The sequence below is a fragment of the Coregonus lavaretus genome, assembly GCF_964263955.1.
Source record: "Coregonus lavaretus genome assembly, chromosome: 34".
Taxonomy (NCBI): Eukaryota; Metazoa; Chordata; class Actinopteri; order Salmoniformes; family Salmonidae; genus Coregonus; species Coregonus lavaretus.
Genome location: NC_140021.1, coordinates 30,185,013 through 30,211,827, shown reverse-complemented (window position 1 = coordinate 30,211,827; position 26,815 = coordinate 30,185,013). Strand labels below are relative to the sequence as shown.

General features: G+C 42.4%; 1 protein-coding gene across 2 annotated transcripts in view; it reads left to right on the top strand.

The window, feature by feature from the left end:
• The window catches only part of LOC311109110 (plexin domain-containing protein 2-like), a 164,172-nt gene that overhangs the window by 116,419 nt on the left and 20,938 nt on the right, over positions 1-26,815 (top strand). The window contains exons 10-13 of one of the 2 annotated variants that reach the window (XM_084151920.1): positions 7,899-7,959; positions 8,278-8,440; positions 20,174-20,212; positions 20,356-20,883. In XM_084151920.1, the coding sequence (XP_084008046.1) occupies positions 7,899-7,959; positions 8,278-8,440; positions 20,174-20,212; positions 20,356-20,360 (268 nt within the window). In that variant the 3' untranslated portion in view covers positions 20,361-20,883. Of the gene's footprint in view, positions 1-7,898; positions 7,960-8,277; positions 8,441-20,173; positions 20,213-20,355; positions 20,884-26,815 lie in introns of those variants that run through there. The other variant, XM_084151919.1, reaches the window with a different exon arrangement.

Genomic DNA, 26,815 nt, shown 5'->3' with positions numbered 1-26,815 from the left:
AATGCTATTTCTCTGTAAACAAATTATACTGAACAAAAATATAAATGCAACATGCAACAATTTCAAAGATTTTACTGAGTTACAGTTCACATGAGGAAATCAGTCAATTGGAATAAATTCATTAGTTGAGGAGATTAAAATACTTGGTGTTACCTTAGATTGTAAACTGTCATGGTCAAAACATATTGATTCAATAGTTGTAAATATGGGGAGAGGTCTGTCCGTGATAAAGAGATGCTATGCGTTTTTGACACCACACTCCACAAAGCAAGTCCTGCAGTTTGATCTTATCTTGATTATTGTCCAGTCATATGGTAGCGCTGCAAAGAAAGACCTAGTTAAGCTGCAACTGGCCCAAAACAGAGTGGCACGTTTTGCTCTTCATTGTAATCAGATAATTTGCATGCCAGTCTCTCTTGGCTAAGAGTTGAGGGAAGACTGACTGGATCGCTTCTTGTTTGTTGGAAATTCCAAATTGTTTGCATAGTCAACTTAGACATAGAACTGACACACACACACTTACCCCACCAGACATACCACCAGGGGTCTTTTCACAGTCCCCAGGTCCAGAACAAATTCAAGGATACGTACAGTATTATACAGAGCCATGATTGCATGGAACTCCCTTCCATCTCATATAGCACAAGTCAACAGCAAACCTGGTTTAAAAAAAACAAATAAAGCAAAACCTCACGGCACAACGTCTCTTCCCCATGTGACCTAATTTTTGTGTGTATGTACTAACATGTACTGTATGTGTAACTGATAGATGCAAACACACACTACATGTTAATGTTTTTAAATGTATGTAAATTGTAAAGTATTTTGTCTGTAATGTCTTTTTAATTATGTGTCGGACCCCAGTAAGACTAGCTGTCACCATTGGCGTCGGCTAATGGGGATCCTAATTTAAAAAATAGTCATATTAAGTCTCAAACCTCTAGTAGGGAATCCTCGTATTGTCAACAAATATAGCCAATGGCCCATGGACCAAATATCTATGAATTCACCACCACTACGCTGTAAAAAGTGGGATAACGGTTTTGTTAATCTGAAGTGCTTTTACTGATTGGAATGATTGAAAATTGTTCAACCTCTTCAATTTGTCTGAAATCAAATAACACATTTGACAGATCGATGTGATTTTTTAAATTGAATGAAAGCTTGCTTTCAACACTTCATGCGCATACCCATTGAATAGCCTTGGGGGCAATGTAGCGGCGGCAGCCTGTCAGAAGAGTTGGAGGCGTGGCATATTGGGAGCGTGGCTTTCAATTTGTTATTTTTGCCCCACCCAGGAGTGTGAATAATAATAATAATAATAATAATAATGTCATTCCAGTTAATGTGGTCTATTGTATTTCATTATTCAAACTTTTGTAAGTGTATATCATATTAAATTACCTGATAATGTTAAGATATCATAACCAAGCATTGGCTATTGTGGCTGCTAAATTTGAAAGTTTTGTGTAAAGAATATGTTTGGAAAATTATTTCAACTTATTTGTCATTTTTATAATGACAAAAATAGATTTTAAGTTGGTTCAATAACTTGAAATAATATTTCCAAACACAGCCTTTTTGCCACAACTTAGGAAGTATGCTTGGGGTCATTGGCCATTTGGAAGACCCATTTGCGACCAACCTTTAACTTCCTGACTGATTCGGGTAGCCTTCCACAAGCTTCCCGCAATAAGTTGGGTACATTTTGGCCCATTACTCCTGACAGAGCTGTTGTAACTGAGTCAGGTTTGTTGGCCTCCTTGCTCGCACATGCTTTTTCAGTTCTGCCCACAAACTTTCTATAAGATTGAGGTCAGGGCTTTGTGATGGCCACTCCAATACCTTGACTTTGTTGTCCTTAGGCCATTTTGCCACAACTTTGGAAGTATGCTTGGGGTCATTGTCCATTTGGAAGACCCATTTGCGACCAAGCTTTAACTTCCTGACTGATGTGTTGAGATGTTGCTTCAATATATCCACATAATTTTCTTTCCTCATGATGCCATCTATTTTGTGAAGTGCACCAGTCCCTTCTGCAGCAAAGCACCCCCACAGCATGATGCTGCCACCCCCGTGCAGCATCATGGGATGTTGTTCTTCGGCTTGCAAGCCACACCCTTTTTCCTCCAAACATAACGATGGTCATTATGGCCAAACAGTTCTATTTTTGTTTCATCAGACCAGAGGATATTTCTCCAAAAAGTACGATCTTTGTCCCCATGTGCAGTTGCAAACCGTAGTCTGGCTTTTTTATGGCAGTTTCGGAGCAGTGGCTTCTTCCTTGCTGAGCGGCCTTTCAGGTTATGTCGATATAGGACTCGTTTTACTGTGGATATAGATACTTTTGTACCTGTTTCCTACAGCATCTTCACAAGGTCCTTTGCTGTTGTTCTGGGATTGATTTGCACTTTTCGCACCAAAGTACATTAATCTCTAGGAAACAGAACTCCTTCCTGAGCAGTATGATGGCTGCGTGGTCCCATGGTGTTTATACTTGCGTACTATTGTTTGTACAGATGAACGTGGTACCTTCAGGCATTTGGAAATTGCTCCCAAGGATGAACCAGACTTGTGGAGGTCTACAATTGTTTTTCTGAGGTCTTGGCTGATTTCTTTTGATTTTCCCATGATGTCAAGCAAAGAGGCACTGAGTTTGAAGGTAGGCCTTGAAATACATCCATAGGTACACCTCCAATTGACTCAAATTATGTCAATTAGCCTATCAGAAGCATTTAAAGCCATTACATCATTTTCTGGAATTTCCCAAGCTGTTTAAAGGCACAGTCAACTTAGTGTATGTAAACTTCTGACCCACTGCAATTGTGATACAGTGAATTATAAGTGAAATAATTTGTCTGTAAACAATTGTTGGAAAAAGTACTTGTGTCATGCACAAAGTAGATGTCCTAACCAACTTGCCAAAACTATAGTTTGTTAACAAAACATTTGTGGAGTGGTTGAAAAACGAGTTTTAATGACTCCAACCTAAGTGTATGTAAACTTCCGACTTCAACTGTACATAAGGGCAATACCAAAAGAAGTGATCTCGTGATTCTGTTTCTTCATAGCAAAATCTGCTGAGCTGAGATGGTTGTATGCCCCATATACATAACATTCTGTTTGTGGCAAGAATTTTGTATAATAATTTAAATTATTAATATTATTTATTTCAAAAAAGTTTTGAATCACGCATTGTTTTGCGTATCAGTTCATAACACCATGTGTCACGGAATCTGCACATCGAAAGTCTCTTCCCAACTATTTTGCAACCTGTACGGCGCCACGGTCAGCAGTTTGGACCTCAAGTAAAACTTACAGTGAGGGAAAAAAGTATTTGATCCCCTGCTGATTTTGTACGTTTGCCCACTGACAAAGAAATGATCAGTCTATAATTTTAATGGTATGTTTATTTGAACAGTGAGAGACAGAATAACAACAAAAAAATCCAGAAAAAGTCATGTAAAAAATGTTATAAATTGATTTGCATTTTAATGAGGGAAATAAGTATTTGACCCCCTCTCAATCAGAAAGATTTCTGGCTCCCAGGTGTATTTTATACAGGTACCGAGCTGAGATTAGAGCACACTCTTAAAGGGAGTGCTCCTAATTTCATTTTGTTACCTGTATAAAAGACACCTGTCCACAGAAGCAATCAATCAATCAGATTCCAAACTCTCCACCATGGCCAAGACCAAAAAGCTCTCCAAGGATGTCAGGGACAAGATTGTAGACCTACACAAGGCTGGAATGGGCTACAAGACAATCGCCAAGCAGCTTGGTGAGAAGGTGACAACAGTTGGTGCGATTATTCGCAAATGGAAGAAACACAAAAGTCCTGTCAATCTCCCTCGGCCTGGGGCTCCATGAAAGATCTCACCTTGTGGAGTTGCAATGATCATGAGAATGGTGAGGAATCAGCCCAGAACTACACGGGATGATCTTGTCAATGATCTCAAGGCAGCTGGGACCATAGTCACCAAGAAAACAATTGGTAACACACTACGCCGTGAAGGACTGAAATCCTGCAGCGCCCGCAAGGTCCCCCTGCTCAAGAAAGCACATATACAGGGCCGTCTGAAGTTTGCCAATTAACATCTGAATGATTCAGAGGAGAACTGGGTGAAAGTGTTGTGGTCAGATGAGACCAAAATTGAGCTCTTTGGCATCAACTCAACTCGCCGTGTTTGGAGGAGGAGGAATTCTGCCTATGACCCCAAGAACACCATCCCCACCATCAAACATGGAGGTGGAAACATTATGCTTTGGGGGTGTTTTTCTGCTAAGGGGACAAGACAACTTCACCGCATCAAAGGGACGATGGACGGGGCCATGTACCATCAAATCCTTCCCTCAGCCAGGGCATTGAAAATGGGTCGTGGATGGGTATTCCAGCATGACAATGACCCAAAACACACGACCAAGGCAACAAAGGAGTGGCTCAAGAAGAAGCACATTAAGGTCCTGGAGTGGCCTAGCCTGTCTCCAGATCTTAATCCCATAGAAAATCTGTGGAGGGAGCTGAAGGTTCGAGTTGCCAAACGTCAGCCTCGAAACCTTAATGACTTGGAGAAGATCTGCAAAGAGGAGTGGAACAAAATCCCTCCTGAGATGTGTGCAAACCTGATGGCCAACTACAAGAAACGGCTGACCTCTGTGATTGCCAACAAGGGTTTTGCCACCAAGTACTAAGTTATGTTCTGCAGAGGGGTCAAATACTTATTTCCCTCATTAAAATGCAAATCAATTTAGAACATTTTTGACATGCGTTTTTCTGGATTTTGTCTTTGTCAGTGGGCAAACGTACAAAATCAGCAGGGGATCAAATACTTTTTTCCCTCACGATATGTTATTATTATTATTTTATTTTATTGGCCAATTTTGGTCTTTAATAAAGGGCAGACAAACTAGTACCCTACCTTCTCCCCCTTCCACTTGCCTCCTCCATTTTTGCAGTAATGCTGCAATCAGTTGGTTGAAATTTTGGAAAGAGCAAACATTTCCATATGTATGTTTTTTAACTGCACATATCACATAACTCCACCTTTCCTATTCACAATATCATTGACAATGATAGTTCCATAAAAAATGTTTTTTTTTAAATCAATTAGTGTATTTGAATTTAACCATATTATTTGTTGTAATATTTGTTCTCTCTTTTCTGGAGGAGGAAACTGGAATTGCAACCACCTTTGTATGGCTCATTTTAGAAAGGGTGATATTTTGAAAAAGGTTCCATTTTCAATTAACTGAAAGGGCCATTTTTTAACAAGGGGTGAGCCATTCTGACTAATCTACTGGAGAACCAGTTCGGGTTTAAGTAACCAACTTCATTTCTTGATCTACAGGGAATTTATTTAATTGTTTGTAACCCAATTTCATGAATTTGGGTAGGTAATCTGAACAGAAAAAAATAAATAATTGGTTGTATTGACATTAAATACTAGTTTGTATTTATTCTTTATTAGGTTTAACCAAAGGGGAAAAGTAAGTTGAGTGTTGAAAGAAATAGGTTGCAGTTTTAAATATAGGTTTGGTAATAATCAAATAAAACATTTGGCATTGAATCGTATACACTGAGTGTACAAAACATTAGGAACATGTGCTCTTTCCATGAACAACTGACCAGGTGAATCCAGGTGAAATCTATGATCCCTTATTGATGTCACTTGTTGAATCCACTTCAATCTGTATAGATGAAGGGGAGGAGACAGGATTTTTATGCCTTGAGACAATTGAGACATGGATTGTGTATGTGTGCCATTCAGAGGGTGAATGGGCAAGACAAAGGATTTGTGCCTTTGAACGGGGTATGGTAGTAGGTGCCAGGCGCTCCGGTTTGTGTCAAGAACTGCAACGCAGCTCAACAGTTTCCCATGTGTATCAACAATGGTCCACCACCCAAAGGACATCCAGCCAACTTGACACAACTGTGGGAAGCATTGGAGTCAACATGGGCCAATATCCCTGTGCAAAGCTTTGACACCTTCTAGAGTCCATGCCCCAACGAATTGAGGCTGTTCTGAGGGCAAAAGGGGAGGTGTTCCTCATGTTTTGTACTCTTAGTGTATTAGGTTTCAACAAATGTCGTTTTTTTCAATTGAGAAAACCTAACTCATTTACTTGTAACCAGTTGAGGTAATTTTCTGGGGTTGATCCAAAGAGTCATTTTTTAGTGTTGAAGAGAAACCATTGAGTCTTTTAAACCCAATAAAGAAATACATCCTCTCTACCGTGAAAGAGGCAGGGGAAATGAGAAGAGCAAACAAAAATCTTCCCCAGATGTTTACATTTCTATTCAAATGAGGCAGCTCAACCCATTTATTATTAGCAGTGCGGTGGCTGAGTGGATGTTGGAAGGAAGGTCTGGAATGCGTTCCAAATGGCACCCTATATAGTGCCCTACTTTTGACCAGGACCCATAGGGGAAAGGGTTGCCATTTGGGACGCAGTTGGTCTCCGAGGCTGGATGGCATTGAGGTAAAACCTAAATGGGAAAGGTTCAGGAGGGACTGGTCGGATCTGTGTTTTTGTGATATCCTGTCTCCGACTCTCCCTCTCTTCTTCCGCGTCTCTTGGGAAAACAGAGGAAAAAAGAGGTTGATTAACTGGAGGAATCTGTCTCGACTGATTGGACAGATGAGACAGAGTTTTACCAGCAAAAATTGTGAAATCTGTGGAGCGTGGGCTGATTAGAGAGCAGAGAGAGATGGAAATGGACTCCTCTTCTTCCTCCACACGGAGAGCATTACCATAATAATATCCACCATGCAGGGCTAATGGTAGTTATAGGACCTGATGAGAATAAGGATGGAGGATAACTCGGCCTGTCTGCCAGCCTGTATGGCAGTGGTAGCTTGTGGGCGGAGATATGTAATAAATTAAATGGTATCAAACATATGGAAACCATGTTTGGTGTGTTTAAGTACCTTTCCATCCATTCCATTCCAGCCATTATGAGCCCGTAATCTGATATCTCCGCCAACCAGCCATCACTGCTCCATGTCGATTAGAGATTTGGTGGGTTTATGCTATTGTGTTTGTAGTCTTGCTTCATTGTTAGTGGGTCATAGAGGGGCAGGTTTTTTGTGAGGTGCATGAGATTGGTTTAGCATTTGTTTAACACCTCCGCCATTGGTGATATGAGCGAGCAGACGTCTTTCTCTGACTTCAGAGTATCAGGCAGATGGAGAAAACATACTGCGACGAGAGAGAGAGAGAGAGAGAGAGAGAGAGAGAGAGAGAGAGAGAGAGAGAGAGAGAGAGAACAACATTCCCTCTGTGTCAAAGCAGAAAATATGTCCCTCAAAATCCAGTGAATGAACATCTAAATAATGTCGGAGAGGGCTTACAGAATAGAGAGGAGAAGAAAAGAGAGAGTGACAGGGAAGAAAACCGAGATAAGGAAGGAGGAGATATGAGTCATTATGATCTGTGAACAAGAGGAAGAATGAGCAGTTGCTCCTGATCAAAGGCTAGCCCACAGAGTTTATTAGTTGCCTCGGGTTGGGTGGCATGACACAGTCATTACCCATTTCCCCTCACCCCTCTCTCCCCATTTCTTTTCACCCCCTCCACCAACCCCTGTACTCTGAGCAGTTTGAGCCAGTGAACTTCCTCTTCACAAATCCCCCCCATATTCTAATAATCATGGGCCGTTCCCCCTTTGAACTTACTGTATTTTGGACTCCCAGACTGAGAGATGTGGGGGGTCTGAGTGGATTATTTTGGTTTCATGGAACATCTGCAGATCTACAGAGCTAGATGTATCTGTTAGCATAATTGATGTTTTAGAGATTTATCCAATCCATTTTTGATTGTGGTTGATCCTTTTAGTGATGCATGTCTAGTGTTCATGTTCCTAAGCTCTTTCTGAATATCCGCTCCTCTGGTTTCAGGTGTTCCAGTGGGTTCGACCGCCATCGGCAGGACTGGGTGGATAACAGCTGTCCTGATGAGGTGAATATCATCCTGGCTGATGGAAATGACTAGCTATCTAATATGAATAGCGAGTGATTGGGGATATCGTGGCATGTGTGTGTGCGTGCATGTGTGCATGCGTGTATATCGGCTGTACTGTTTTTCTATGTGGCTGCCAGGATGACGGATGCTCTGGTCTGCTACATGCAGGGGGAGAGGGATGCCTCAGTTACTCCTATCGCATCTTCTGCTCTCTCTCTCACACACACACACACACAAACACACACATTCTTATATGAAAAGTACCAGTATTCCTACGTTGCTTGACAAAAATGACTCTTGTATTCTGTTTTGCAGACCAAGGACAAAAGCTGTGATATCATCAACACCACACAACTCTATCCATTCACCACCACGTTAGTTGCCAAGACAACAGGCCAGAGCAGAAGCAGAGGAGAGACCACCACAGCCGGAGCCTCCTCGTCCACATCCCAACCCCCAACCAGCGTCCCCACTGAAGGTAAGACAACTAACATATGCCCCAAAGCAAACTCCAACCAGTGTCTTGAGTACTGGTAGCACCCAGAGTCCTGGACAGGTAACATGTTCAGGAAGAACTGGGTGTTGCTCAGTTGGCACAAAACAAAGAATTAAACAATAATACGTACATGAGGCTAGGGCTGGGCGGTATACTGTATTGATGCACAGACAGGTTTGGGTTTCTACTCAACCTTCTATAACGGTAGTTTGGTTTGTTAAATGTGATATGCAACTCCGGCGCGTGTAATGTCTGTTTTTATAGTTTACGCTGTTTGCTACTTGACTCATCTTTCTCCCTCTCCTCTTGCTGTATGCCGCTAACTACACCAAGCCCCGCCCCGTCACTCAAGCAGAGAGAAGCTGCTCGACCACAGAGTCAAGAGCACTTTCTTGCCGTTCACTCTGCAGTCTGCATGGTCAGATGGATGCAACAAGATGTTGGTGACATGCTTCTTTCCACAAGCATTCTGCAATTACACTATTAGTTTGTATATCTTACAGTCTGCGAGTTTGTATTTTCTTAGCAAGTTGATGCTAAAATAAATTGTGTTAGCCGCTGATGCTAATCAATCGCTAGTTAGCTGGCTAACTAGCTTGCTAAATGTACTAAGAGTCAGAGCAAACATAGCTAGCTAGCTAATACAGCCTGGTACCTGTGCTGGTGTAAGCCTAGATAAGCATGTTGTTTGTGCAACAGTATCTTCTAAATCAGAGAGGAATAGGTGAAGCATAAATATGTTAGCTAGCTAGCTACATGAGGTATGAAAACATGTAATGTAAGATCTAATTAGGGTCACCTTAAAACACTGACCAACACTTTGGTTCCTACCCTGTCAAGAATTCCTCCCTGGCTTACTAATTCATTGTCATGTCAAACAACAATGTATTCAAGGGGCTGCCCACGATATTCCAACTATAGAATTAGAATAATAATTATATTTCCATGATTGGATTGAAACCGTATAAAACAATCAGAATGGAGAAAGACCCATTGAAATCACTTATAATGTATGTGTTGCCACCCTAGGGTCATGAACTACTCATGAAGCATATTTAGAACTTGTATTATTCAAAACCATAAACTACCATCAAATACCATCAGAAATTTGACAAATATTGTTATATGATATTTTGGCTATAACGCCTAGTCCTACATAAGGCCATATGTTATGACATTTATATCATTGCTGTGACGTGGTTATAGCCACGAGGTAAAGCCGAGTGGCGAAGAACACCACAGCCATGATAAAACTGTCATAACACATGGAGTCAAGTGTATTATTGTTTTTATACAACAGTTTACCAGCACTTGTTGTCAAGTGCACTGGTTGTCAAGTGCAATTTTAGGCGTTCTCTGGTCGTTCGTTCTTTTCGTATTGAGTGCCATGTAATGCAACACTACCCAAGCACTGGTTGATAGTTCCAAAACTTTGCAGATTGCTATGGCAAAAAAAGAATGTTGCAATGGAGGCTCTTCCCCCCTTGCTAGCTAGCCGACTACACAGCTAACACAATCACTTCAGACTGAAGCTGGAAAGACAGCAAACTACATTTCGTTTCAGTCATTTAGCAGACGCTCTTATCCAGAGCGACTTACAATTAGTAACTAGATGCATTTCGTTTTGTTTTACCAATTTTCTATTTCTTTGTACACTGAACAAAAATATAAACGCAACATGCAACAATTTCTAAGATTTTATTGAGTTACAGTTCATATAAGGAAATAAGTCAATTGAAATAAATTCATTAGGCCTTAATCTATGGATTTCACATGACTGGGAATACAGATATGCATCTGTTGGTCACAGACACCTTAAAAAAAAGGTAAGGGCGTGGATCAGAAAACCAGTCAGTATCTGGTGTGACCACCATTTTCCTAATGCTGCACGACACATCTCCTCAGCATAGAGTTGATCAGGCTGTTGATTGTGGCCTGTGGAATGTTTTCCCACTCCTGTTCAATAGCTGTTCAAAGTTGCTGGATATTGGCGGGAACTGGAACATGCTGTCGTACACGTCGACCCAGAGCATCATGTCTGGTGAGTATGCAGGCCATGGAAGAACTGGGAAATGTTCAGCTTCCAGAAATTGTGTACAGATCCTTGCGACTTTGGGCTGTGCATTATCATGCTGAAACATGATAATGCACAGGGCAATGGTGGCGGATGAATGGCACAACAATGGGCCTCAGGATCTCGTCAAGGTATCTCTGTGCATTCAAATTGCCATCAATAAATGGAATTGTGTTCATTGTCTGTAACCTATGCCTGCCCATACCATAACCCCACCGCCACCATGGGGCACTCTGTTCACAACGTTGACATCTTCAAACCGCTCGCTCACACAACGCCATACATGCTGTCTGCCATCTGCCCGGTACAGTTGAAACCGGGATTCATCCGTGAAGAGCACACTTCTCCAGCATGCCAGTGGCCATCGAAGGTGAGCATTTGACCACTGAAGTTGGTTACCACGCCAAACTGCAGTCAGGTCAAGACTCTGGTGAGGATGACGAGCACACAGATGAGCTTCCCTGAGATGGTTTCTGACAGTTTGTGCAGAAATTCTTTGTTTGTGCAAACCCACAGTTTCATCAGCTGTCCGGGTGGCTTGTCTCAGGCCATCCCGCAGGTAAAGAAGCCGAATGTGGAGGTCCCGGGCTGTGCTTACACGTGGTCTGCAGTTGAGAGGCCGGTTGGACGTACTGCCAAATTCTCTAAAATGACGTTGGAGGCAGCTTATGGTAGAGAAATGAACATTGTCAGGTGGATGGATTATCTTGGCAAAGGAAAAACGCTCACTAACAGGGATGTAAACAAATTTGTGCACAACATTCGAGAGAAATAAGCTTTTTGTGCGTATGGAACATTTCAGAGACTTTACATGTTGCGTTCATATTTTTGTTCAACACATGACCAAAAGTATGTGGACACATGCTTGTCGAACATCTCATTCCATTAATATGGAGTTGGTCCCCCATTTGCTGCTATAACAGCCTCCACTATTCTGGGAAGGCTTTCCACTAGATGTTGGAACATTGCTGCAGGGACTTGCTTCCATTCAGCCACAAGAGCATTAGTGAGGTCAGGCACTGATGTTGGGTGATTAGGCCTGGCTTGCAGTCGGCAGTCCAATACATCCCAAAGGTGTCCGATGGGGTTGAGTTCCACTTCACAATAACAGCACTTCCAGTTGACCGGGGCAGCTCTAGTAGGGCAGAAATTTGACGAACTGACTTGTTGGAAAGGTGGCATTCTATGACAGTGCCACGTTGAAAGTCACTGAGCACTTCAGTAAGGCCATTCTACTGCCAATGTTTGTCTATGGAGATTGCATGGCTGTGCACTCGATTTTATACACCCGTCAGCAACGAGTGTGGCTGAAATAGCCGAATCCACTAATTTGAAATGGTGTCCATATACTTTTGTACATACAGTGATAGTCTGAATACTAATGGCAATATGGTATTTCTATATTTAATACATTTGCAAAATGTCAAACCTGTTTGCGCTTTGTCATTATGGAGTATTGTGTGTAGATTGATGAGGATTTGTATTTATTTAATCCAATTTAGAATAAGGCTGTAACGTAACAAAATGTGGAAAAAGTCAAGGGGTCTGAATACTTTCCGAATGCACTGTATGTATGGTGTATATCCATAAAAATTATGCTGATTCATGATTTAGACTGGCTGAGAAAAGCTGCCTGTCTGTCTCATCCCGACTCCCGACACGTTCATTACTATGGGACACAGTGTCGATCGAATTTCAATATTGCAACAATGTTGCAAATGTCTGAGATAATGTCTAGATGCTTTTTACAGTGGAGATCAGGTTTATAAGTTGCATGGCAGGGCAGATGAGACAGTGGACCTGTAAAGTAGTAGTAGTAGTAGTAGTAGTAGTAGTGGTAGTGGTAGTGGTAGTGGTAGTGGTAGTGGTAGTGGTAGTAGTAGTAGTAGTAGTAGTAGTAGTAGTAGTAGTAGTAGTAGTAGTGCGTTGCTAGGTAACAACATAAACAATGGCACTTTTTATGAATGTGCTGGCCATGTGTATGTTGTCTACTATATCCTGGGCAGGATAGACTCTAACAATGGGAATTCGAAACCACCCGTTGTATAAAACGAACATCAATGGAGTCACACTAACTGAAATTGTCCAATGAGAAATGCTTGTTTTCATTTTTCCGCTGCAAAATGTTTTGCTACAGTGATTCCTAATGAACACAACCCTGACACTATCTTCGAACAGAAGGATTTGCTAAGAAGTCTTGACGGATGTGTTGTTGTGACGTTAAGTAAAACAAAGTACCCAGTACATTTCCTGTAAAAGTTCAGGTGCTTCATTACAAATCATGTATATCTTCTCCGCCTCTTTCGCTATTTCTTCGGTAATAAAACTATCCAGATTGTTTTCCTTGAGCACCAAATGCACTCTAGATGGCAACAAATGATGCAAGTGTTTTACCAAACTAAACAATGCAGATTGAATTAGGACAAAATCTCTCAAATCTTAAAGAGATGCATCCACACAGAACCATAATCGTGTTCAGTCCTTTTGGCTGGTTATCCATCTTTTATCAAATCAAATCAAATTGTATTTGTCACATACACGTGTTTAGCAGATGTTATTGCGGGTGTAGCGAAATGCTTGTGCTTCTAGCTCCGATAGTGCAGTAATATCTAACAAGTAATATCTAACAATTTCACAACATATACCCAATACACACAAATCTAAGTAAGGAATGGAATAAGAATATATACATATATGTACAAACAATGATAGAGCAGCACTAAGATACAGTAGAATATTATAGAATACAGTATTTACATATGAGATGAGTAATGCAAGATATGTAAACATTATTAAAGTGACTAGTGTTCCATTTCTTAAAGTGGCCAGTGATTTCTATAGACAGCAGCAGCCTCTAATGTGCTAGTGATGGATATTTAACAGTCTGATGGCCTTGAGATAGAAGCAGTTTTTCAGTCTCTCGGTCCCAGCTTTGATGCACCTGTACTGACCTCGCCTTCTGGATGATAGCGGGGTGAACAGGCAATGGCTCGGGTGGTTGATGTCCTTGATGATCTTTTTGGCCTTCCTGTGACATCGGGTGCTGTAGGTGTCCTGGAGGGCGGGTAGTTTGCCCCTGGTAATGCGTTCGGCAGACCACACCACCCTCTGGAGAGCCATGCGGTTGCGGGCGGTGCAGTTGCCGTACCAGGCGGTGATACAGCCCGACAGCATGCTCTCAATTGTGCATCTGTAAAGGTTTGTGAGGGTTTTAGGTGCCAAGCCAAATTTCTTCAGCCTCCTGGGGTTGAAGAGGCTCTGTTGCGCCTTCTTCACCACACCGTCTGAGTGGGTGGACCATTTCAGTTTGTCAGTGATGTGTACGCCAAGGAACTTGAAGCTTTCCACCTTCTCCACTGCGGTCCCGTCGATGTGGATAGGGGGGTGCACCCTCTGCTGTTTCCTGAAGTCCACGATCATCTCCTTTGTTTTGTTGACGTTGAGTGAGAGGTTATTTTCCTGGCACCACACTCCCAGAGCCCTCACCTCCTCCCTGTAGGCTGTCTCGTCATTGTTGGTTATCAAGCCTACTACTGTTGTGTCGTCTGCAAAGTTGATGATTGAGTTGGAGGCATGCTTGGCCACACAGTCATGGGTGAACAGGGAGTACAGGAGGGGGCTGAGCACGCACCCTTGTGGGGCCCCAGTGTTGAGGATCAGCGAAGTGGAGGTGTTGTTTCCTACCTTCACCACCTGGGGGTGGCCCGTCAGAAAGTCCAGGATCCAGTTAGTTGCACAGGGTGGGGGTCAGACCCAGGGCCTCGAGCTTAATGATGAGCTTGGAGGGTACTATGGTGTTGAATGCTGAGCTATAGTCAATGAACAGCATTCTTACATAGGTATTCCTCTTCTCCAGATGGGATAGGGCAGTGTGCAGTGTGATGGCGATTGCATCATCTGTGGATCTATTGGGGCGGTAAGCAAATTGAAGTGAGTCTAGGGTGACAGGTAAGGTAGAGGTGATATGATCCTTGACTAGTCTCTCAAAGCACTTCATGATGACAGAGGTGAGTGCTACAGGGCGATAGTCATTTAGTTCAGTTACCTTTGCTTTCTTGGGTATGACAAGTCTTTTTTTTTTTACAGACTTTTTAATGATTGATTAGTTGCTGATACACGTGTTCAGTTATCAGGCATGTGCTGCTTGCAACCAGTGGCAGCGCTAGGTATAAGGCCTACTGGAGAAAAAAAGAGCTGGGTCCTTCTGCTGATGTCAGGGGAAACGTTGAAGTTGTCCTCCCCCAGAGAAACTGGAGCTACTTAGAGCTGAAAATGCATCCCAAATGGCACCATATTCCCTATATAGTGCACTACTATCGACCAAGCCCCATCGGGACTAGGGTGCTATTTGGGGCGCAACCTGAATTGATTACAGCTATTTATACTTAATTTCCCTGACGTCAAGGGAAATTAAGACATCAAGCCATGTATGTATTGAAACAAACCGCTAATTCATCTTCATCAGCTTAACATATTACCCACACACGGTACTGACTCAAATATATTAGATGTCTGTAATTCACTTCAACTGTACCATTCATCTTCCCGATGAAAAGTAATATGTTCAACTTAATGTCCCTGTCACTATGTGTACAATCACATTATGCACTTTAATCATGACTAAAAGCCTATGCAGGGTGTATTTTCTGCCCGGAAACTGGTACATCCCGAGGTTGATAATTGACTAATGTGTTATGGGTTGGGATGCCTGGGAGATACACAAAGCCTATACTGTGCTAATGGACTATTCATGATCTCAAGTATCCACTCTTGTTAACACCCAAGAGAAAGAGGTGTTGACAGCTAGTTCTGTCTAATTCATTATAATATGTAACAGCTTGCATGGTTTATGCGTTCGGATGACTATTATAGAAATGCAACATTGTAGGAATATGCAACCACAAGGAGGAAGGTTAGATTGACGTAGGCTGTGTCCCAAATGACACCCCATACATTCATAATGGCACCCTATACATGCATATGGCACCCTATACATACATATGGCACCCTATACATGCATATGGCACCCTATACATGCATATGGCACCCTATACATACATATGGCACCCTATACATGCATATGGCACCCTATACATACATATGGCACCCTATACATGCATATGGCACCCTATACATACAGTGGGGGAAAAAAGTATTTAGTCAGCCACCAATTGTGCAAGTTCCCCCACTTAAAAAGATGAGAGAGGCCTGTAATTTTCATCATAGGTACACATCAACTATGACACACAAAATGAGAAAAAAAAATCCAGAAAATCACATTGTAGGATTTTTAATGAATTTATTTGCAAATTATGGTGGAAAATAAGTATTTGGTCAATAACAAAAGTTTCTCAATACTTTGTTATATACCCTTTGTTGGCAATGACACAGGTCAAAGTTTTCTGTAAGTCTTCACAAGGTTTTCACACACTGTTGCTGGTATTTTGGCCCATTCCTCCATGCAGATCTCCTCTAGAGCAGTGATGTTTTGGGGCTGTCACTGGGCAACACGGACTTTCAACTCCCTCCAAAGATTTTCTATGGGGTTGAGATCTGGAGACTGGCTAGGCCACTCCAGGACCTTGAAATGCTTCTTACGAAGCCACTCATTCGTTGCCCGGGCGGTGTGTTTGGGATCATTGTCATGCTGAAAGACCCAGCCACATTTCATCTTCAATGCCCTTGCTGATGGAAGGAGGTTTTCACTCAAAATCTCACGATACATGGCCCCATTCATTCTTTCCTTTACACGGATCAGTCGTCCTGGTCCCTTTGCAGAAAAACAGCCCCAAAGCATGATGTTTCCACCCCCATGCTTCACAGTAGGTATGGTGTTCTTTGGATGCAGCTCAGCATTCTTTGTCCTCCAAACACGACAGGTTGAGTTTTTACCAAAAAGTTATATTTTGGTTTCATCTGACCATATGACATTCTCCCAATCCTCTTCTGGATCATCCAAATGCACTCATCATCCAAATGCACTCTAGCAAACTTCAGACGGGCCTGGACATGTACTGGCTTAAGCAGGGGGACACGTCTCGCACTGCAGGATTTGAGTCCCTGGCGGCGTAGTGTGTTACTGATGGTAGGCTTTGTTACTTTGGTCCCAGCTCTCTGCAGGTCATTCACTAGGTCCCCCCGTGTGGTTCTGGGATTTTTGCTCACCATTCTTGTGATCATTTTGACCCCACGGGTTGAGATCTTGCGTGGAGCCCCAGATCGAGGGAGATTATCAGTGGTCTTGTATGTCTTCCATTTCCTAATAATTGCTCCCACAGTTGATTTCTTCAAACCAAGCTGCTTACCTATTGCAGATTCAGTCTTCCCAGCCTGGTGCAGGTCTACAATTTTGTTTCTGGTGTCCTTTGACAGCTCTTTGGTCTTGGCCATAGTGGGGTTTGGAGTGTGACTGTTTGAGGTTGTGGACAGGTGTCTTTTATACTAATAACAAGTTCAAACAGGTGCCATTAATACAGGTAACGAGTGGAGGACAGAGGAGCCTCTTAAAGAAGAAGTTACAGGTCTGTGAGAGACAGAAATCTTGCTTGTTTGTAGGTGACCAAATACTTATTTTCAACCATAATTTGCAAATAAATTCATTAAAAATCCTACAATGTGATTTTCTGGATTTTTTTTCCTCAATTCGTCTGTCATAGTTGATGTGTACCTATGATGAAAATTACAGGCCTCTCTCATCTTTTTAAGTGGGAGAACTTGCACAATTGGTGGCTGACTAAATACTTTTTTTCCCCACTGTACATATGGCACCCTATACAAACATTTATACACTCTCAGAAAAAAAGGTTATGTCTAGAACCTTAAACGGTTCTTAGACTGTCCCTATAGGAGAACCCTTTGAATAACTATTTTTGGTTGCAGGTAGAACCCTTTTTGGTTCCAGGTAGAACCCTTTTGGGTTCCATGTAGAACCCTTTCTACAGAGGATTCTACATGGAACTCAAAAGGGTTCTACTTGGAACCAAAAAGGGTTCTACCTGGAGCCAAAAAGGGTTCTCCTATGGGGACAGCCAAAGAACCCTTTTGGAACCCTTTTTTCTAAGAGTGTAGCAGTGTAATGCAGAGTGGTAAAGCAGAAGAATTCAGTGCGCTCTCTGACATTAATAATAGTTCATATGGTAAGGTGCTCTTTGGTTTCCCAGACTTGTGGAATTGATGAAGAAATGAAGGCTAAACCTGTAGACAGACTAAATTTTTTGTAATTGCAGTGGTGTTTAAAGGTGGTTGGAGTGGTGAGTTACAGTAGGGGTTCTGCCTGTGGGTTGTGGGTTAGATGGTTCTAGATCCAGCTCCAGTCGGTGATGATCTCTAAAGCAGATGCCCAAGGTTTTGGCTCTCAGTACCTCACACTACACAAACTCCAATGATGTCCAGCTCTACTTTTCACTGTTCTAAAGTAATCATTTTAGGATTTTCTCCTAGGATTCTGTATGGCTTTCCACTGTGAGGGCAGGGTTTCATTTCATGGATGTGAGGGCAGGGTTTCATTTCATGGATGTGAGGGCGGGTTTCATTACATGGATGTGAGGGCAGGGTTTCATTTCATGGATGTGAGGGCAGGGTTTCATTTCATGGATGTGAGGGCAGGGCTTCATTTCATGGATGTGAGGGCAGGGTTTCATTTCATGGATGTGAGGGCAGGGTTTCATTTCATTCTCCTAATCTCTGTCTTATATTTAGTGTTTCAGTCCTTGACCTTTTCCCTCTTATGCTCTTCTTGGTAGGTATAACTTCTCTCAGCCAATGTTAAAGAGGCAATCTGGGATTCAAAAAACAACAAAGCTCATGAGGCATCTATAAGTTATATTCTTCAAAAATCAATCGCTATACATCATTAATTTAAAGATCCCAAAATGGATGTACCAATCCCAGTTTGCCCCTTTAAAGACCTTCCATCAGTGAGGTGGTGATATGAACACAGATGCCTTGAATGTTGGAGAGAGGTGGAGAGGAGTGTGAGAGAGGTCCAGCTGAGAGACGAAACAAACCCCAACGATCCTGGAGGTCAGACATGCTGAGGAGCAGGGGTGTGAGCTGTGAACAGATGCCGTGTGTGTGTGTGTGTGTTAGCATGAAAAGCCTTTCATGCTAAAAGGAGATCTGTTTGTCTGTGGTATGTACACACAGAAAGAGCCTCACACTTCCTGACACCACCCCAGTCTCCTCAGCTGTAGAGGTCAGGGTCAAGTCAGACTGGATACTGGGAGGCAATGGTGGGGTGTGGGCAGCTCAGAGGCCCATGCTATTGGCAAAAAGTGAGGGGAGAGAGAGAGAGAGAGAGAGAGAGAGAGAGAGAGAGAGAGAGAGAGAGAGAGAGAGAGAGAGAGAGAGAGAGAGAGAGAGAGAGAGAGAGAGAGAGAGAGAGAGAGAGAGAGAGAGAGAGAGAGAGAGAACCCAAAATGGAAATCTCTATCTCTCTCTCTTCCCTCTCCTGTTCTCCCCCCCCCCCCCCACTTCCTAACACTGTTCATTCTTTACTACTGTAACACTGTGTCCTGAATGAGTTCAGATACTGTGTGATGAGGCATTGAGGAATCTTCACTGTCACAGTTTAATGTCAGCCTGTGATAATTGTTCATATTCATAACACTCACGCTGGCACAAGATTGGTCATCGAGTTTGATTTCCCTGCCTCGCTGTCATACACCTTATCTCATAGACCGTGGCATTTCTTAGACTAGGAAATTATTCTAGGAAATGGTTGCATGCATTAAATGATCTTTGATCTTGGAAATTGAAATGTAAAAATCCTTTGAAATACATTTACTCTGTTGAGACCCGTTTCAAGGCTCTTTCTTGTTTTGAGATGATGCAATGGCACCCATAGCATTTTACCGGCTTGTGTACAGTATGTGGAAAATTTGCATAATGTGGATCCTATGGGGTGTGTAAATTCATATCACAACTCTCACAGTGAATTTAAATGTTTCATAGTTGCTTAACCCCAGACTGCTTCTTGCTCTTGCATTATGCATGAAAGAGCACTATATCGAAAAAAATATTTTTTTCAGACATTGACTAAATTCAGTAAATGATCCAGTAATTTACATTTTAGTCATTTAGCAGACGCTCTTATCCAGAGCGACTTACAGTTAGTGAATACATTTTTTTTTTTATACTGGCCCCCCGTGCGAATCGAACCCACAACCCTGGCGTTGCAAACGCCATGCTCTATCAACTGAGCTACATCCCTGCCGGCCATTCCCTCCCCTACCCTGGACAACGCTGGGCCAATTGTGCGCCGCCCCATGAGTCTCCCGGTCGCGGCCGGCTGCGACAGAGCCTGGATTCGAACCAGGATCTCTAGTGGCACAGTTAGCACTGCGATGCAGTGCCTTAGACCACTGCGCCACTCAGTAATGAAATATAAACGGTTAATTTGTCAGTAAACCTGTGTAATAATCGCTAATGATTATTTCTGAATATCTGATTGACATTCTTTACCCGTATTGAGGTTAATAGTGGTTGTTGTTGTCAGGCAGCTCTGAGCTGTGGGCATAGAGATCCTATAATTCATATAATAGACATAGGGATTCTGTATGTAATTCTATGGCTGTGGGGATATTCACGAACCACAGACAAAATTGAGGTCATAATGTGGAATTCTCTCTCTCTCTCTCTAGATGACACCAAGATTGCTCTGCATCTTAAAGACAATGGAGGTAAGCCTCTGTTTTCCATTTGATATATTCCCTGTTCCTTTGACTGTTCAGTTGTTGTGTTTTTCTGTGCGGATGCATGTTGTCTTTATATCTGAGGCGCTGTTAACTTCCAAGGCTGCTGTCTGTGTATTTACTGCTGACAGATTGATCTGCTTTCTGGGGAGGACAGGCCAAGGGAAGGAGCGGCTCATTGAAGCAGTGTTGAAGCACCTCATCCAGAGGCTGATTGAAATGGCTAACTGTACCAAGTTTCTGGATTGGACTGATCAATCATGGTGTCTATGTGTGTGTCCCAAATGGCACCCTATTCCCTTTATAGTGCACTACTTTTGACCAGGGCCCACAGTAGTCCACTACATAGGGAATAGGGTGCCATTTCGGGATGCAGACATTGTGGGTGTAAGGGAGGGAGGATGAGGGGGAGGGGGTCAAGAGCGTGGATACGTGGGAGATAGCGTCATGGTTGCCTTAGGGACACTAGAGCTTCATAGTTGAAGGAACGCTATCTCAGTGTGTTGGTGTAACATAACAGCAGACTGAAGCTCAGTGTGAATGTCAGCAAGTTCTTGAAACCACTGCTCTCAGAACTGGTGCGTTTACCAAAATTAAAACATCATTAATTTGCCCTCGTTGCCTCCAAATGAAATAAATAGCACTTTAAGTGCGGACCCTTGACAAATTAACTCAATGTCAGTAGGAATTTGAGGGGGATTCCAGTATGAGGGGTATTTCAGAAGAGGCAGGTGTGGTCAACAATCTCCCACACATTTCCATTTCAACAGGATGTAGGTACTACCGGTATATGGTCGACTCTGCTACCCACACACCTCAACACAGAAGGGTATCTATTTAACAAAAATAAATGGTTGAATAACATTTTCTGCTGATTAGCTACACCCACACTGTGTTTAGTTTGTGTGTGTGTGTGCGTGAGAGAGAGAGAGAGAGCGAGTGTGTTAGACTGACATTTGAATTCCAAAATGAGTCTCAACTCCATCACTTCCAGAGTGAACCATACAAATATTGTATTTCCTGCCGGAGAGGCATTGGAAATCTGTGTCTCTTATCGTCCTTACCCAAACATTGCCTATCTCACTTGCTGGTTCGTGGCACAGCCTCTTCCCAGATGTCGGACAAGACTAAATCTCTGCGTGCCCATTTTCATTTTGGAGAAACCAGCCCTGTTTCACAGGATGCGTCCCAAATCACACCTTATTCCCTGTAGAGTGCACTACTTTTGACCAGGGCTCATAGGCTCTGGTCAAATATAGTGCACTATGCAGGGAATATGGTGCCATTTGGGATGCAATCACTGTGTGGGAAGCGTGCTGGGAAGGGATTTGGGCCTAAGGTGAAAGCCAAAAGGGATGGAGGGAATGAGCCAATGTGATCATCTTGAGATCATACTGAAACCACAGAGCCAAAGGCTGCTACAGCCCAAACCACACCATGTCTTTAGGTGCACACTGAGCATGGGACAGATTACAACCACAAACCAGCCATGTGACTATATGGAGAGGCTGTCTAAAAGGGCTGTGGCCTGGCTGGTCTAGCGGTAATGCCACAGACTCCAAAACACGTCTACGTTGTCGGTATAGGTTGTCTACTGCCCTTTGACACAACCTCTATCTTTTCCCACTCTCATCCACTCTCACCATCTGTTCAATCAAATTTGAAAATACTACACAAAATGTATACAGTTTATTTCAACGTTAGCTGTGTATTTAGTATTTGATATCTGGTGCATCTCATCCACTCCACTTAGGACCCATAGTCTACCTGCATCGTCGCCTAGCTTTGGGCTTGGACACAGATTCACATTTTAGTGTAATTTCTATCAGATCCAGCAGTGTGCGTGTCCTTTAACCTTGGGAAACACGGAGCACGGCAGAAAACGCTAACGCGATTAGCCTTGGCTAAGTGATAAGATAAGGGACAATCAGGATGTACCGTACTGTCTCACTGCAGAGGCTACTCGAAGAGGACAGGACACTCCTTATCCTCCAAGCAAGTTGAGAAATAGTCTCTCTCCCTTTAAATCTAGCAGAATGAATTAGGTTGCGTCTCCAAAGGCACCCTATTCACTGTATCATGCACTATTGGCCCTGGTCAAAAGTAGGGCTATATAGCGAATACGTTGCCATTTGGGACACAACCTGTCTATGTGTTGATTAGCTTCGCTAGGCACATTAGCCAGGTGAGAGGATGGCTGTGGCCCTGTGACACTGTACTGTCAGTAATGTGGCGCTAAAAGAGTAGCGTGGTCTGGGTCCACAAGGTCATTCAATTCATCTTCTCTCCCCAAGCTCTGTGTTTTGCTGTCTGAAGGCTCAGTAAGTACAGCAGATTTATGTGGTGAGAACGTTTATGAGGAGAATGCTGATTGGTTGATTATAGTGAGATGGTTCAATGTTGGCCTCCAGCCATATCAGCCATGACCCCCACAGTCCCATTCATGTAGCTGATGTGACTTTGCTTCATTATACTGCAGAAACAAATGTAACCTTCATTCCAATGGCTGCTTTGCAAATAGCACCCCATTCCCTATATAGTGCACTACTTTTGATCAGAGCCTATGGGATATTAAGGGAATAAAGTGCCACTTGGTATGCAGCCTATACCTTTCAAAGCCATGCATGCAGTGTTAAAGGCATAGTCATCCACTTTCAGGATTGAGACACTGTGACTATGTTTTTCTGGCTATTGTTTTTGCCAGCTTTCAGCTGTGGGACCCAATTTGAATAACATGTGTATTCATCCACACCCCTGTCTCTGCAGCCCAAGTAAATCTCCCTCCACCCCACTCCACCCCTCCTACAGATGAGATGAAACTGTCAGTCAGATTAAACTAGGTATGCGTCCCATATGGCACCCTACTACCTATATAGTGCACTACTTTTGACCACAGCCCTGTGGAATGCCCCTATGGGCCTTGGTCAAACGTAGTGCCCTATATAGGGTGCCATTTGGGACACAGCGCAGCAGTGTTTTCCACAGCAGTAGACTGGTCTGTGAGGTTGTTATGGTGTTGTTGGTTAGCCACACTAGGCTGTTCATTTCTATTCCCCTCTCGCTCTGAGCACTGGGCGGGTGACCCCTGCAAACACTTCAGACCAACAGCCTAGCCTAGCCACTACTGTGGAGCAGCTGCCTCTAACTGTGTGAGGCTTGGCAGATGGACTCTGTACTTTTCTCCCAAACACAGACAAATTGCCTTCCAGTTTCCAGCTCTAGTTTCACTGTTGGTGGTGGTGGTGTTTTTGGGACGTCTGTTAATATTTCTAGACAGTTTTGGTTTTATGATGTAGTTGAAAGGGGATTTGTGCTTGAGCCAAACGGGTCATATACCTCTGCTAATGAGAAGGGGATGAATTAGAAATTAGTCAAGGAGGGACTGATGAAGGATTTGATTCATTCTAACACAGTGGCTAAGACATGTTGTACAGAGAGCTTTTGAGTAGTGCTGTGGTGGGGGTGAAATCTTTATGCTCTGAGACAAAGGGCTCACACGAACACTGAGACTCAAGCTCTCTTTCATGCATGCACACACACACACACAGTTATCCATCCACACACGATAAAAGTCCCAATCCCAGGCACATATACATTGCACATATACACTGCCCTTGAGTACAGTTTCTGTTAATGTAGGCTACCTGCTGTTCTATAAGGCTAGCATAGTTCCTAAATAAATAGTGTATTTGGATGGTCGGGGCAGCGGTGTTAGCACTGAACAGCCCCATAAAATCCCTGTTCAATCACAATAGACCCATTTAACACTACACTCTTAGAAAAAAAGGGTTCCAAAACGGTTATTCGGCTGTCCCCATAGGATAACCCTTTTTGGTTCCAGGTAGAACTCTTTTAATAATAATATAATATATTATGCCATTTAGCAGACGCTTTTATCCAAAGCGACTTACAGTCATGTGTTTGGGCTCCAAGTAGAACCCTCTGTGTAAATGGTTCTACATGGATCTCAAAAGGGTTCTACCTGGAACCAAAAGGGTTCTACCTGGAACCAAAAAGGGTTCTTCAAAGGGTTCTCCTATGGGGACAGCTGAAGAACCCGTTTAGGTTTTAGATAGCACCTTTTGTTCTAAGAGTGTAGAAAGGCAGAGTGAGTCAATTTGACCCAACATGAATTTAACATTGAAATATCTCTTCCATTTCTTAAGTCATGCCCCCCTCCATCCTTGACTTTGCCTAAATAAGTATTTTAACACATTAGTTGTTAGAATTTTGATATCACAAACATAATTTGTGTTATAAGCAAAAAGTGACTTGTTGTAATCCTCCTACGGAGTCACATACAGGTAAGACATTTTAATTTCCATACATACTGAACAAATATATATATATATATATATATATATATATATATATATATATATATATATATATATATATATACACACTGACCAAAAACTATCAACGCAACATCTAAAGTGTTGGTCCCATGTTTCATAAGCTGAAATAAAAGATCCCAGAAATGTTCCATAAGCAAGCTTATTTCTCTCAAATGTTGTACATTAATTTGTTTACATCCCTGTTAGTGAGCATTTCTGCTTTGCCAAGATAATCCATCCACCTGACAGGTGTGGCATATCAAGAAGCTGATTAAACAGCATGATCATTACACAGGTGCACCTTGTGCTGGGGACAATAAAAGGCCACTCCAAAATGTGCAGTTTTGTCACACAACACAAAGCCACAGATGTCTCAAATTTTGAGGGAGCGTGCAATTGGCATGCCGCCTCCGTCGTTTTAGAGAATTTGGCAGTACGTCCAACCGGCCTCACAACCGCAGACCACATGTATCCATGAGAGCCCAGGACCTTCAGATCTAGCTTCTTCACCTGTGGGATCGTCTGAGACCAGCCACCCAGACAACTGATGAAACTGTGGGTTTGCACAACCGAAGAATTTCTGTACAAACTGTCAGAAACCGTCTCAGGGAAGCTCATCTGCGTGCTCGTCGTCCTCACCAGGGTCTTGACCTGACTGCAGTTCGGCATCGTAACTGACTTCAGTTGGCAAATGCTCACCTTCGATGGTCACTGGCACACTGTAGAAGTGTGCTCTTCACGGATGAATCCTGTGAAAAGCGTCATGTGGGCAAGCCGTTTGCTGATGTCACACCACATACTGACTGGTTTTCTGATCCACGCCACAACTTTTTTTTAAAGGTATCTGTGACAAACAGATGCATATATGGATTCCCAATCATGTGAAATCCATAGATTAGGGCCTAATACATTTATTTAAATTGACTAATTTCCTTATATATTTTTGTTTGGTGTCTTATCAGGAAGAGCATATTCTGAGGTTTCCAAAACACTTACCATTGACAAATAACTCTCAAAATTGAAGAGATCAGCTCTATTTCAAAATATACCTTTTTCCAAGACTTACTCCCACTCCATATCCCTGAATGGAAATTATATTTGCTACCAGCTGCTTTGACTATACGAAAACCCCCACAAATACAGCAACACTGTAGAAGATGTAATATCAGATCATTCAGAATGCAAATTTGGTCGGTAGATACCTGTAGTACTTTGCTTTCCCTTTGCTCTCAACCCTAAACCTGCCACTTTATTGTTCCTTGCATGGTTGAATGTGATTACAGGTTAACATTAGATTAGTAATATCGTTCACAGAAAATGTACATTATGAGATAAATACATCAAGACGTGATCTATCACTGTAAAAAAAAAAAAATAGTTGTTTCAACTAAATATTATGAAGTAACTGGTTCCACAGCCTTTTTCTTTTCGGTCAATACCTGAACTTTTTTGTTGGCCCAAACATAGCTCAAACATGAGAAAACGTATGCAAAAATTCAGTCAATTTCAAATTATGTGTCAACTATAAATTATTATTTTGGTATCTTACCTAAAAAAAAAAAGGCTGTGGAACTGGTTACACACACAAATGTTTTCTCATGTTGGAGCTAAGTTTGGGCCAACTAAAAATGTTACATTCAGGGGAACACTTTGACCGAAAGTTGAGTAAACTAAAAAATGCTGTGGAACCATTTACTGAATAATAATTAGTTGAAACTAGTTCATTAGTTGATTTTTTATTTTTTTTACAGTGCATGTTAATCCACAATTATTGGCCAGACATTAGCAAACAGGTTTGATTAGCACTCTGGACCTCCCTGTTTTCCTGTGCAATTATAGAGATCAATAAAGCAGAGAGCCAGGAGAGGAGCTGGCTGGGGCACTTGTGGGTGGCTAGTCACTAATTAAACCAAGAAAGAGAACAGAAAAGAAAATAAGAAAAATACCGTAAATGTATAAATATATGAGCGCAATAAATAAAAAGATCCAGGAAGGAATGTTGCCATAAATCTGTGGGAGATGAGAGATCAAAGCTGTGGCCGTTTGTTTTGTAATAATTTCATTAGCTCACTCCTGCTATGATCAATGGGCCAGCCGCCGTGACTCTCTCACACACATACACACACGGGAATCAGACATAAGACTATAGAACGGGGTGTTCCAATGTACTTGTTCCATTGCCATGTGATGCTGTGACTGAGTGCACTGCATGCCAATGTTATCTTATTATCAGGTTTTCAGCTTTGATTGTTGG